The 14,936-nt window shown below is 43.8% G+C and overlaps 1 protein-coding gene across 4 annotated transcripts in view; it reads right to left on the bottom strand.

The window, feature by feature from the left end:
* Positions 1–12,118: 12,118 nt before the first annotated feature.
* The window catches only part of PSMD1 (proteasome 26S subunit, non-ATPase 1), an 87,205-nt gene continuing 84,387 nt past the window's right edge, over positions 12,119–14,936 (bottom strand). For all 4 annotated transcript variants that reach the window (XM_036320905.1, XM_036320906.1, XM_036320903.1 and 1 more), the window contains 2 exons: positions 14,131–14,286; positions 12,119–12,344 (listed from right to left, as the gene is read on the bottom strand). In XM_036320905.1, the coding sequence (XP_036176798.1) occupies positions 14,140–14,286 (147 nt within the window). In that variant the 3' untranslated portion in view covers positions 12,119–12,344; positions 14,131–14,139. The remainder of the gene's footprint in view (positions 12,345–14,130; positions 14,287–14,936) is intronic.

Raw genomic sequence — 14,936 nt, 5'->3', positions numbered from 1 at the left:
AACAAAATACCACAGGCCTTGTGGTTTAATCTCCTCTTCTTGTAAGGACACCAGTCATTTCAGGTTAGAGCCCACCCATATGATTTCATTTTAACTTAAATACCTCTTGCAAGGTCCTTTCCCACATCAGTCATATTCTGAGGTATTGGAGGTTAGGACTTCAACATGTTAATTTTGAGGGGACACAGTTCAGCCCATGACACCCCTCTGCAACGGCTCCTCTTTTGGTATCAAATTCAACTCTAGGCAGCTTGCGTTTTATTTAAGCAAAGAAGAGAACTTATTGCTCCTGGAACTTCACAGTCTGGAGGCAGAGGCACAGCTGGACCTGGGGCTCACAGGATGCCATTTGGATCTGCCTATAGTTCGGGTTCTTATGGGTTGGAGCAACATTCAGGCTTCACGTGGGGGAGGCTCAGCTTGAGGCCACGTCAGAAGTGGAAGAGAGAGTGGTTCTCAGTAGCTAGAACCAATGACCCAGAATTGGGTCCCATTGCCTTGGATTGGCCTGACTTGGGCCGGGTGCTCTTCCTAGAACCAATCACGGTGGCCTTGGGATAGAGTGTAGAAACTCCATTCTGGGCTGAGCTAGGAGGTCATCAGTTCCCTCAGGGAGCAATGAAAGTACAGGCATCATTTACCAGAAGGAATGCAAATAGTGGCGGGGCTAAAGCATTATGGAAGTTCTCTAGAGAATGGGTGAATAAATGGATGGATGAGCTTTTCTTAGATCTTCTCTAATGTGGTATAGATGTATGAGCTAAATCTAGTCATCTATAGATTTGATTCCCCAGTTTGCTCTGGTCCCATTGGCTTTCTCCTGAGATGCAATGCTTGTCCATATTTTTCATTAGCATCAGTCCACTGCCAGAGCATGACTTTGTCTTGAACTTGTGATTAGAGAATGCTGAGGGACTGAGCACTGACTAAGCAGCTCTGTTAGTGGCTGGATTCGGACTGTCATTGACTCCTTGCCCACATTAAAAAGAAATACATTTCTAAACCACAAAATACATGTAAGTAAGCCTATTTTCCCCATAAAGACCATTAAAATTACAAATATATGTTGATCAAATTATTTTAAGAAAAATGAAATTATTTTTTCCTGGGCCTCTGCTATGTTGGCTCCAGCAGGTGCTTTGTCTGCTGATGGGAATTCTGGCCCGGCTGTCCTCGCTTGACCCGGGAGCCATGGTCCTCTTGCTTCTGCTTGCTGATGGCTGAGGTGTTACTGGGGGAAGTGAACGCAGTTCCCCTTCAGCGCTTTGGAGAGGCTGAGGCACCCACGTTCGGGCTGTGGTGGGGCCGGCCTGACTGCATGGCATCCACTCACAGGCATTGTGTGTTCGGGTAATGTGATGGTATCACTCACCCTGAGCCACTGCAAGCCACAGTCTCAGGTTGGGGGCCAGAGTGGGGTACTTCTCAGAGTAAGTGTTGCATCCTGGCTGCCCCTGCGTGCTCCTCAGTAGGCCTACTCCAGGGTTCTGGGAAAGAGAGCAAGAAGCAGCTCATAAAATAGGCTGCTGCCAGAGTTAGACAGCCCCCAGGTCCTTTAAAAAAGATTATTGGATAGAGTGGCGGCCTGTGGACTGAAGGGTCCCAGGTTTGATTCTGGTCAAGGGCACATGCGTGGGTTGTGGGCTCAATCCTCAGTAGGGGATGTGCATGAGGCAGCCGATCAATGATTCTCTCTCATCATTGATGTTTCTATCTTTCTCTCTCCTCTCCCTTCCTCTCTGAAATTAATAAAAATATATTTTAAAAAATTATTTTTAGAGAGAGAAGGGAGAGGGAGAGAGAAACATCGATCAGCTGCTTCCTGCACCTACCCCCACTGGGAATCTTACCTCAGTATGTGCCCTGAGTGGGAATCAAACCAGCGACCTTTCAGTGCATGGGACAACACTCACCTAATTGAACCACACCAGCCAGGGCCCCAAGTCCTTTTTTTTTTTTTTTTTTTTTTTTTTTTTTTTTTAATATATTTTTATTGATTAAGATATTACATATGTGTCCTTGTCCCCACGTTACCCTCTACCCCCCACGCCCCCCACCCCCGCTCATGCCCTCACCCCCCCGTTGTCCATGTCCATTGGTTAGGCCTATATGCTTGCATATAAGTCCTTTGGTTGATCTTTCCCCCTTACCCCCACCCTCCCCTACCTTCCCTCCAAGTCCCGACAGTCCAATCAATGCCTCTCCGTCTCTGGATCAGTCCTTGTTCATCAGCTTATGTTGTTCATTATATTCCACAAATGAGTGAGATCCTGTGGTATTTATCCGCTCTCAAGTTCCATCCATGCTGTGGCAAATGGTAAGAGTTCCTTTTTCTTCTTCCTCTTCTTAAAGAATACCTTTCAGCATTTCATATAATGCTGGTTTGGTGGTGATGAACTCCTTTAGCTTTTTCTTATCCGTGAAGCTCTTTATCTGACCTTCTATTCTGAATGATAGCTTTGCTGGATAAAGTAATCTTGGTTGCAGGTTCTTGCTATTCATCACTTTGAATATTTCTTGCCACTCTCTTCTGGCCTGCATGGTTTCTGTTGAGAAATCAGCTGACAGTCGTATGGGTACTCCCTTGTAGGTAACTGACTGTCTTTCTCTTGCTGCTTTTAAGATTCTCTCTTTATCTTTTGCTCTTGGCATTTTAATTATGATGTGTCTTGGTGTGGTCCTCCTTGGATTCCTTTTGTTTGGGGTTCTCTGCGCTTCCTGGACTTCTAAGTCCATTTCTTTCACCAGGTAGGGGAAGTTTTCTGTCATTATTTCTTCAAAAAGGTTTTCAATATCTTGCCCTCTCTCTCCTTCTGGTACCCCTATAATTCTGATGTTGGTACGCTTGAAGTTGTCCCAGAGGTTCCTTACACTATCTTCATATTTTTGGAATCTCTTTTCTTTTTTCTTTTTCGGTTGGGTATTTTTTGTTTCTTTGTATTTCAAATCTTTGACTTGATTCTTGGGATCCTCTTTTCTGCTGCTGGATCTCTGTAAATTATTCTTTATTTCAGTCAGTGTATGCTTAATTTCTAGTTGGTCCTTTTTCATGTCCTCCATGGTCTCCCTATACTTATTGAGGGATTCATTAAATTTATCGGCGGTTTCCATAAAATTCTTGAAAAACCTTATAACCGTGGCCTTAAACTCTATATCCAATCGTTTGCTTTCCTCCATTTCTGCCATTTGTGACCTGTTTCTTTGTCTCCGCATTTTGGTTGCTTCCCTGTGTTGATAGAGTGGCTTTGTGTGCTAGGTGTCCTGTAGGGCCCAGTAGCTCAGCCTCCCCAGTTACCTGAGGTGGACACTCTTGGTGCACCCCCTCGTGGGCTTTGTGCACAGTCTTGTTGTAGCTATGCCTTGGTTGTTGTAGGATCACTGGGAGGAATTGACCTCCAGGGCAATTGGCAGCGAGAATCAGCTGCCCTGATGATGCTCAGCTGTGTAGCAATGCAAGCAGCTGTGGGGCCTGGGCCTTCTCTTGGAAGCTGAGTCTATCTGGCCCTGCTGCGGTTAGGTAGTTACAGGTTGCAAATGGCCGGGGCATTCATATGCAAAAGCCTCTGCCGCAGCCTGGGTGGGGCGGGGTCTCAAGGAATCAAAGGGCTGAGAAAGCAGCTATGGCGGAGCCTCAGCCCTGCCCTAAGGAGTCGCGAGTCCCAGTGTCCCGGCAACGGCTGCAAGCACCTCTGAGGGAAAGCTGCTCTCAAGCTCGCCCGCTGCCAGACAGTCCAGTATTTCCCCGTATGAGCCCTGGGTCCCCAGAGACTTCCCGGAACCGGATTTCAGAGCTGTCGGGAGCTTGTGTCTCCCTCCGGATTCAAAAAGACAGCCGCGTCCTCAGGTGCCAGACCCTTTCCGCGCGCGCGAGCCCCCGTACCTCTGAACTCCACCTCCGCAGCTCCTCCCGCTCGCAGTGTGCTTTTCTCTCCTTCTAGTTGTAGAATTTACACTCAGCCAGCCCTCCTGTAGTTCTGGATGGTGTCCACCTTGTGTTTTTGATGCATTTATCGATTGTTGTGGGAAGCAGAAATTTCCCGGTGTTTATCTATGCCGCCATCTTAGTTTCTCTCCCCAAGTCCTTTTTGATGGTGAATTGCAATTGCCATGGGGAGTGCAGAAAAGCCTGAAGGTAGGAAAGCCAGGAGGCCTGGTGCCATTTATCCACTGAGCCAAACCAGTTAGGGCTGGAGGCCTGGTGCCATTTATCACATGTACTACAGAGACCTGTCGTAGGGGTCACAGGACAGCAGTTCCACTTTCTGACATCCTTTTCATTCCTGGTGACCTCTCCTTGGAAATACATTCTGTCTCCAGGTATATTCAAACTCTATTGGTAGTGAGACAGCCTTCCTCTAAGGAGGGCTTTTGCTGATGGCTATGCTTTGAGGGTTCTGGGGGCCCCTCTATCTCTGTATCCACACCCCATCTAAACAGCCAGGGGACTCGTCTTCTAGAGGCAGCTTTGCATAGGACAGTGTTTCTCAGTGTGGTCTCTGGACCATCTGTATCAGCATCGTCTGAATGCTGGCGAAACTTGATGGATTTCTGAGTTGGTCTCCAGATCTGCTGAATCACTTCCATAGTAGCTAAAATATAAACATAAGAAAAACCAAAAAGAAACAGATTTTGTAGTCAGCATGACCTGAGTAACTATGTGCACTGATCCTTCCTAAGCCCTTTCTGTAAAATGAAGATAATATTTACCTCGCAATAGAATTGTGAGGATTTAGAATGGCAGTGTGAATAAAGCGGTGAACAGAGTGCCTAGCACACAGGAGCTAAATGATTGTTTGCCACTATCCTCTGTCCATCCACCCATCTGTCCATCCTTCCATCATTCATCTAACACTTACTGAATGCCTACAATGAGCCAGGAACTGCTGCTCTAGGCACTAGGAATACAGCAGTCATTAAAAATAAACCCCTTGTCCCCATGTGGTTCACATGCTAATAGGGGGCGACAGACAATAAACAAACATATAAGTGCCATGGAGAAGAGTAAGTCAGGATCAAGGGCATCACCAGACTCCCCAAGCTAAAGCAATTATTTAATTTGAAACCAGCAGGCGTTATCAAACATTCTGGCAGGCTCTTTGGGAGATACTTTGGGGCTTGCTGTTGAGCTTATATTTATAGACTGTCTGAAAAAGGAAAATCCTACACACATAGGAAACCATTAGAAAACAACAAATTGCTGTGCCAATCATGTGTCATACGTGCTTGAGAGCTGCTCGGAGGAGACTGGGTGCTGGCAGTGAGGTGTCAGTGAATACCCCCACCGGGCTTTTTTTTTTTTTTTTAAATATATATTTTATTGATTTTTCACAGAGCGGAAGGGAGAGGGATAGAGAGTTAGAAACATCGATGAGAGAGAAGCATCGACCAGCTGCCTCCTGCACAGCCCCTACTGGGGATGTGCCCGAAACCAAGGTACATGCCCTTGACCGGAATCGAACCTGGGACCCCTCAGTCCCCAGGCCGATGCTCTATCCAGTGAGCCAAACTGGCTAGGGCCTATCTATATCTATCTATATCTATGTCTATATCTATATCTATATCTATATCTATATCTATATCTATATCTATATCTATATCTATATCTATATCTATATATCTATATCTATATCTACATCTATATCTATATATATATTTGTTGTTGTTGTTGATTTTGCAGAGAGGAAGGGAGAGTAATAGAGAGTTAGAAATATTAATGAGAGAGAAACATGGATCTGCTGCCTCCTGCATGTCCCCTAGGTACATGCCCTTGACCAGAATAGAACCTGGAACCTTTCAATCCAAAGGCCGGCATTCTATCCCCTGAGCCAAACTGGTCAGGGCCCCACCTGGTTTCTTATCCAGGAACAAAGGAAGGCACTTGCTTAGGGACCCGTTGCCCACCCTTATATTTTGGAGAGACTAGTTCATACCCAGCATATGCAGAAAGCCTTGGATGCCTGTAAACCTCTTACATCTTTCAAACATGAATCAGGGCTTCTGAGAGATCCTGGCACAAGTCAGAGGCTGCTCGCTCCAGGTCATGGGAATACCGCTCAATGGGAAATTCGTTATCTCTGTCCCACTCTTTGCCAAATCCCGGCTCTGTGTAATGCCCAAGGTCTTGAAGGCAATTACCTCCCGGATGCACTTTTATTACACATAAATAACTTTGATTTGGAAAACAGTGCACGCACCAAAGGAACTGCACAGATCCCAGCAAACAGATGGTAGATGCCATTAACAGCGGCTATTGTAGAGGCTGTGGGTGTTTGGAAATACTGCGTCTGTTGACAATCCCTCTCTGATATGGTTTAGGAGTATGGAGGAAGACACTAACTTAGAGCAGAGTGTGGGTATAGGATAGGTAAAGAAATGGCTATTTGCCATTTGTTTGTTGCCAATTTGGATCAAACAAGGCCGGAAAAGAGGCCAGAGACCAGCTTAATGCAAAGATGAACTGTAAACACAAATGTAAAAAATGGCCTTCAATATTGAAGAGGTCACTCTTGAGTGTCCCCATGTGTGAAATGAGGGGTTAGGGCATACCATTCTGATTCAAATAAAATTTAGTGAATGCCTACTAAGTGTTAGGTTCTTAAACATAGATTATTTCAAACAATAGCACTATCCTCTTAAGGTAGTTGTGAGGAATGAGGACATCAACATGTGTGATTCCTAGCAGTGTCCAGCACATAGTAGGCAGGTAATAATTAGCTATTATCATTCGATCTCCGCAACAACTTTGAGGTGGACATCATTTCCTCTGTACAAATGAGGAAACCACTAAGGAACAAGTGAACCAAAGTTCACTATCTTTCCATTATGCAGCTTGGCTTAGAAGGGCCCTTAAGCTTTTAACTGTAAAAAATGAGAGGGTATAAAGGAACTTGAGCTCTAGGAACAATCAAGCTAAGCACCCTCTAAGACAGTGGTTCTCAACCTTCTGGCCCTTTAAATACAGTTCCTCATCTTGTGACCCAACCATAAAATTATTTTCGTTGCTACTTCATAACTGTAATGTTGCTACTGTTATGAATCATAATGTAAATATCTGATATGCAGGATGGTCTTAGGCGACCCCTGTGAAAGGGTCGTTCGACCGCCAGAGGGGTCGCAACCCACAGGTTGAGAACCGCTGCTCTAAGGGATTTCCTGTAGAAAGTGGAAGTGTTGTCTCATTTATGAAGAAGATAAGGGGTTTGGGAGAGGGGTCTGGGACAAAGCCATAAAATCTTCTTTGCCCAAGCTCATCTCTTCTCATCTTATGTCAGGTTTCAGAGACACGATCTTGCCTACACACACAAAGAAAAGCCAGGGTTTCCAAAGAGTAAAACCAATTGAAAAACAGTCCTCAGGAGAAGTGTTAGTCACTGCAGGAGAGGAATAGGAAGAGACATTTAGACCCCTGGGGAAGAGGTTTGAAGACAGATGAATGAATCACCTCTTACGCACTCATGGGCTGTTCCAATTATTCCTAGTGCTCACTTGTGGCTTTCACTGTTCTGGACAATACAGGTAGTCAATGAATATGTGATCATACATTTTGTGCTAGGCTTATAACGGTGAGCAAGGCTAATGTGGAGGAAGATAAGCAAGTCAACTAGGCAAGAGATGATAATATGGTGACGGGAACAATCGGGAGTAATACTGGGTGCTGGGAAGGCAGAAAAACCTAGTCCAGCTCTGGTGGGGGAGTCTGGGAAGGATTTCTTGGAGAAAGTCTCTAAGTCTCTATAAATGGAGACCTAAAGACCTAGAGCAGCGGTTCTCAACCTGTGGGTTGCGACCCCTCTGGCGGTCAAACGACCCTTTCACAGGGGTCGCCTAAGACCATCCTGCATATCAGATATTTACATTACGGTTCATAACAGTAGCAACATTACAGTTATGAAGTAGCAACGAAAATAATTTTATGGTTGGGTCACAAGATGAGGAACTGTATTTAAAGGGCCAGAAGGTTGAGAACCACTGACCTAGAGGGAGAGGTGGGAGTGAAGAGAGGAGGGTAGTTCAGGCAGAGGGGATGGTATGTGCAAAGGCTAGGAGATGACAATGGATTTTTGGAGGAAGTGGAAGTGGTTCTGAGCAGGAGGTGGGAGGAGAGTGAAGGAATGGGAGGCTGGAGAGGTAAGCAACAACTAAAGCCTTGAATAACTTTGCACACACAGCAACATATGTGGGCATTATTCAACAAAGAACCACTGGGAGAGTTTAGGCAGGAGACTCATATGATTTGCATTTTAAAAAGCTCAGTTTTGGAGAATGGATTAAAGTGGGTCAAGTTAAAGGGAGATAATTAAGTGCTTGAACTAGGGGCACAAACAGTGGAGGAGGGTGGATGAACTGGGGATATTTGAAAGGAGTCAAGGGTAAATACTGTTTCTCATGTGGACTACCAGATGGAGGGGTTGTCATTAGCCCCAAGGGGGAGAAATAGGCTGGATGTGCTTTGGATACACTGTTATAACTGCCCTAGAGGCAGCCCAAATAGGAATGCCCAGTGGTTGGATGTGCAGCCAGCTCAGATGAAGATATGGGAGGGATGTGGATTGGGAGTCATGAACATAAAGACAGTGAATAAATAATAATAATAAAAAAGACAGTGAACGAAGGTGTGGGACGGACAAAATTGCTTGGAGATTGGGCAGAATGAGAAAACCCAAGACCAAATTCTGAGAAGGCTAGAGTTAAAAAGCAGTCATAGGGAGTGGGACCTGCCAAAGAGCCCAAGAACCCCTGCACAAAGAAATCCTATATAATAAAAGGCTAATATGTAAATCTACCGAACGCCGGAACGACTGGTTGCTATGACACACATTGACCATCAGGGGGCAGATGCTCAATGCAGGAGCTGCCCCGTGGTGGTCAGTGCGCACCCACAGGGGGAGTGCCGCTCAGCCAGAAGCCGGGCTCACAACTGGCAAGCGCAGCGGTGGTGGCAGGAGCCTCTCCCACCTCCGAGGAAGTGCTAAGGACCCCTCAAGGGATGTCCTAAGCCGACAGGTGGACATCCCCTGAGGGGTCCTGGACTTTAAGAGGGCACAGGCCTGGCTGAGGGACACCCCACCTTTTTACTCCCAGTGCATGAGTATTATGCACCAGGCCTCTAGTGCTCAAATAAAGCTAAATATTTACTCAATCTGTTAAACAAAGGGGGTCAGGGACAGAAGGAAAAAAATTGTCATGAATGCCAAGAAAGAATATTTAAAAGGCAGAGCCAGCAGTCATTTATTTACAGACAGGTAGTAGAAAGACGATTCCAGGATTAAGTCCAATCCAAGAAATCAAACCATTTCCTTCCATCTGTGCATCCCACAAGGCTTCAATTCTGACAGTGTGCCACAATGACATCATTGGGAGTAATTGCAGCCATTCTCCTTTCTTGTTCTTCCTAATGCCGCGACCCTTTAATACAGTTCCTCATGTTGTGGTGACCCCCAAACATAAAATTATTTTCGTTGCTACTTCATAACTGTAATATTGCTACTGTTATGAATCGTAATGTAAATATCTGTTATGCTGTATGTGTTTTTCGATGGTCGTGACCCACAAGTTGAGAACCGCTGTTCTATAGAATGTGTCAATTCTAGCTCCAATCCTGTCTTCAGATATGACTTATTTCACTTTGGACTTCTTTACTTCTTAGTTAGCTCTCATTCAGTGCTATGCACTCCTAGGAAATCTAGGGGGAAAAAATCCCATGAGTCTCATCATAATCTGATCCAAGTAGTCATTTTTCTTTTTAGCTTGTTTTTTTTTTTTTAAATATATTTTATTGATTTTTTACAGAGAGGAAGGGAAATTAATAGAAACATCGATGAGAGAAACACCGATCAGCTGCCTCCTGCACACCTCCCACTGGGGATGCGCCTGCAACCAAGGCACATGCCCTTGACCGGAACCGAACCCGGGACCCCTCAGTCCGCAGGCCGATGCTCTATCCACTGAGCCAAACCAGTTACGGCCTTAGCTTGTTTTTTAAAGCTAGAGCCTCATGATTTTAGACCAAAATATAAATTCTAAATTGCACTGCATACTAGGAACTAGTGTTGCCTGCTCCTGAAGTGCAGTCTATTATTTTGGACTGAATTTAATAACTTTGGCCTGAGGCCAGTGAATGTACCACCTCTTCCAGACTACTCAATTTTGGACAATAACATCATTGAGATTTCTGTTTTTTAAACATTTCATATATTAGGGGAAATGTCAGAGATCACTCTGTCTGAAATGCTAGAAGCTTGAACAGGAAGGTTGAACAGGAAGGACATAACTAATTAAGTGTCTAGGAAATGAGATAATCTCTTTTATAGAATCATCTGATACTGAGGAAACAAGGACTTTACAAAGAAGGGGACACAATGAAATTAACCAATGAGTGAGCCATCCTTTGGGATCAGTAACCTTTAGACCTGGACCTAACGAAGCTGTAGTAGACGAATGTATTAGGGCTGATCAACCTACCCAAGAGTTTGTTTCCTCTAAAAAGTGAAAGGATCAAGGTTGGAGCAAAGAATGATTCATGTATAAATGTTAGAAAAACCCCACAATCAACCCCTGCTCCTCAAATCTAGCTCTTATTGCCATATCCCAGTAAATCAGAGATCCATTTCATATGCCAAGAAAACGAGTTGTCAGAATAATGACCATGCTTGCTTATTTCAAAAGTTCAGCATCCAAGAAAGGTCTGGTAATATAAAAATCAAACATGTACTTGTCAAAACTCATCAAATTGTATACACTTCAAATGTGTCCATTTTAATTACATTTAAATTATATCTCAATTAATAAAAACAAGAAATGGAGAAAGAAAAAAGGTACATTATCAGATTCTGTAGCTAAATGAAACGGAATAATTTATATGTTGTTCTTAACAAGGTCAATAGCAGGAAACAATTAAGCAATGATTATTTTTTAAAAAATGCATCTGAATTGCATAAGCAGACTACATTTCTCTTGGATCATTAAAGGGACTTCAATAAATGATGGCATCCACACCTTCAATACTTTAAAAAAGAAAAAGAAAAAAAGAAATCCTAACTGATTTGGCTTAGTGGATAGAGCATGGGTCCTTAGACTGAAGGAACCTCGGTGGCAGGCTCAATTCCTGGCCCTGGTGGGGGCATGTGCAGGAGGCAACCAAGTGATGTATCTCTTCACATTGGTGTTTCTCTCTCTGCCTTGCCCCTTCCCTTCCACTCTCTCTGAACCAGGGTTGATTCCCCCCCACCCCTCTTATTTTTCAAATAATCTATGAAATAGTTTAACTGTCATAAATTTGAAAATCATGTGCCCTGGCTGGTATAGCTCAGTTGGTTGGGCATTGTCCCATGCACCAAAAGATTGCCGATTTGATTCCTGGTCAGGGCACATGCCCCGGCTCAATCTCCGGTGTGCTATAGAAGGCAGCTGACCGATGTTGTACCCTCACATCAATGTTTCACTTTCTCTGAAAACCAATAAAGTATTCTTTAAAAAAAATGTATCTATCTATATATATAACCCTAATATGCAAATGGACCAAACAGCATAACAACCGGTCACTATTATGTGCGCTGATCACCAGGGGTTGTGCGTGGAACATGGCGGGCGTCAGCCACAGTGGGATGGTGGAGCAGGTGAGTGGGGGTGCCAGACCGAGGCGGGGCACTGGTCACTGTCATTGGGTTGAACCTTTGGTGGTTACTGAAAATTCTTTGCTGCCACGCAACTGTGGTCCTGCCTGGCGTCGCACCGCTGCTGGCACTAGCCCCAATTGCTCTGCACAGTCAGTGGGTGTGAGCGGGGCTGGCGCCGTCAGCATGTGGGAGTGGCGGCGGTGGGAGCAGGGCTGCCAGCAGACATGGGACCAGGGCCCGTCTCGGGAGGGGCGGGGCAGGGGCACAGAGGGTGGGCCAAGACCTGCCCCTGTGCCCACTGCTGCCCACAGTTCCTTTCAAGGTGCACGAATTCGTGCACTGGGCCCCTAGTGTATATATATATAAAAGTTATACATATTCATCCTAGCAATCAAGGTTTTAACTCTTTCGGTTTAGGCATTTCATGAAGGTGGTGGTGGTGGTGATGAAAGGCATTAAGCCCATTTATTTAAAACCCAGGCTGAAAATCAAACAAACAGTCCTTGTCCATCTGGAGATTTTAATATATTTATTTGAAAACCAAGTTCTGTGAAAGCACATACTAAATAGTCATATATCTTCTCTTCAACCCAAGACTTGGAGATAGGGTTCTTCAGGTCAGCGCAGAGGCAATGATACATGCAGTGAATAGCAGGACTCAACATGAATTTCCTCATAGACATTTCCAATATGAACCTGGACAACCTTCTTCAGGTGAGCAATGAGATCCTGGGGGAGGGAAGAAGGGAAGCAAAGCTAGGGTCATTCTTTATTTCAAAAACGGTTTTGTTTTCTTTTAAACGACTTGCTGTTGAAGTCTAAAACTAGCCCCTAACCATGCCTATACAGTCCTCATTTGCCAGTTTGTGCTACAATAGACTCTATTTTCACATTTCTATTGGATTATTTTATCCTTTTGAAAACTAATAAGAATTTAATTTCCAACTAAAAAATTTCTAAGCCATCTTGTACTAACTGCCTTGAATGACCTAATCGGGGGGTCTTCAGTGAGGTGTTGTGAAAGGAAGGGGGCTAACGTGAGTGGTTATACGGAGACTGAGTGCTCACGGTAGTAACACTGTCATGTGCTGGCTGGGAAAGCTGAGGAAACATCAAGATTTCCTGAAAAGAGAAATTCTCGGAAAGAAAATTTTCAAGAGCAAGTCTAGATAGAAAGGACGTTAGCATAAATCACCTTCTTTCTAAGGTCCAAACTGTCTCTCAGAGGCTTGAATATATTTTCCTACTAATGACAGAGTTTATGCTTTAATATATAGCTGACATTTCTGTAAAAGCTTTCATTAATTGCTAGTCAGTGTATAACACTCATGGTGTTAGATCTGTAATCTGACATTTAAATTTAAATATATTTTTATTTTGTAATAAGTGATACTGTTCTTTTTAAAAAATATATATTTTTATTGATTTCAGAGAGGAAGTGAGAGGGAGAGAGAGAGAAACATCAGTAATGAGAGAGAATCATTGATTGGCTGCCTCCTGCACGCCCCACAATGGGGATCAAGCCTGTAACCAAGGCATATGCCCTGACCAGGAATTGAACCGTGACATCTTGGTTCATAGGTCAATGCTCAACCTCTGAGCCATACTGGCCGGGCAATGATACTGTTCTTATTTTATTTAAAGAGTTGAATAAATTAATATCTGTCTGACAATGTATTTGAACTAGGGTGAAATTAAGGAAGCTTGATCATATATCTTCAAATATGTGATGACCATTCAAAAAAAAGGGGGAAATATGAACGACAATTTTGTGAAATTAGATTATTCCAAACTTTTGCCTCTAAACCCTCCCGTCCCCCAACATTGTTAGAATGCTGGCATAATAATAATCTTTTTCAACCGGACAAAGCTTTGTGTTACAATCTAAAGGACACCAAAGTACCTATATGCACTGTGTTTTATACATAATAGATGTTCAATAATTTCACTATATAAATAAATGTTAAGGCTTTTAGTGCTGAAAGTATTGCCAAAGGAAAGGGAGAGAAGAATCAGTGAGAAGTCCAGGCCTGTGCTACTCAAAGTGTAATCTATGAACCATGGTTGGTTCACAAACTGTAACTGATCTACAATAAGAAGCTTACATCACAATGTAAATCAACTCCATCATTTAACAAACTGTTTGTTTAGCTGACTTCTTTTGGGTTGAGGGGGAAGCAAGGCTGTTTTGATAAAAGAAGCACTGAGCAGATTAACATCCTAAAGCAAGCTCTCTACCTCCTCACAGACCTATAAAAAGTTTGCAGACCAGCTACTTTGAACAGCACTGGTAGTACACTATAGGGTAGATTCAAAGAAGAAAGAAAAAGGAATTGGTGGTTATGATTGTAAGCAGAGATAAAAAAGGGGAGGGGGCAATTATTTAATACTGTTTAGGTAAATAGGGATTAAGCACAAAAGAAAGGGAAAAAGTGAGACAATGTCCCCACATAAAAAACTTTTCTGAAGAACTGATAAAGAGATTTCTCTTAATATACAATTTTGTTCCACACACCTCTGGTTCTTAATCATCAATATACTCAAATGGTTCTGGGGGTTCTGGCTCTTGTTCCTCCTCCTCGATTTTCGGGCCATGGGCTGCCACTGGTTCCACCAGCTCTTCAATGTCTTCACTGGTATCCTTCAGAATGATGACACCTCCAATGGAGAGCTGTAAACACAAAGCAGGGAATAAAGAGGCACAAGCTCTACTCATAGTCCAGGTTGTTCCAGAATCTAGAGTGCATATTTGTTAAATGGTATTTTAAGATTGCCTGAATAATTTGGAAACAAGAACTGGGCTAGAACTACACTTTACTAGGTGAGTCAGGAAACCTGGCATTTGTGCCTGTGTTATGCTAATCTTCCTGATCTATTCTTTTGGGTTAGTGAGGCCTAATGAAGAAAGCAATGTCAATGCCCATTATAACGGATAAGGAGTATTTGCAAACTTAACCCAGTGGCTCTGGAAGGCAGAACAAGTGGTACTACTCTGTTTGGATAATGCATACCAATTTAAGAATAGTATTTACCAGCCCTAGCTGATTTGGATATAGCGTCAGCCAGAGGACTGAAGTGTCCCCGGTTTGATTCCGGTCAAGGGCACATACCTCGGTTGCAGGCTCAATCCCCAGCCCTGGTCAGGGCAAGTGTGGGAGGCAAACCGATCGATGTCTCTCTCTCACATTGATGTCTCTCTCTCTGTCTTTCCCCTCCCTTCCACTCTCTCTAAAAATCAATGGAAAAAATATCCTCAGGTGAGGATTAACAACAACAACAACAACAACAAAGAATAGTATCTCACAGTACTAGCTTTAGCCT

This window comes from Myotis myotis, unplaced genomic scaffold (assembly GCF_014108235.1).
Source record: "Myotis myotis isolate mMyoMyo1 unplaced genomic scaffold, mMyoMyo1.p scaffold_m19_p_8, whole genome shotgun sequence".
NCBI lineage: Eukaryota > Metazoa > Chordata > Mammalia > Chiroptera > Vespertilionidae > Myotis > Myotis myotis.
Note: the sequence above shows the minus strand (reverse complement) of the source record. Positions and strands in the feature narration are given on the sequence as shown.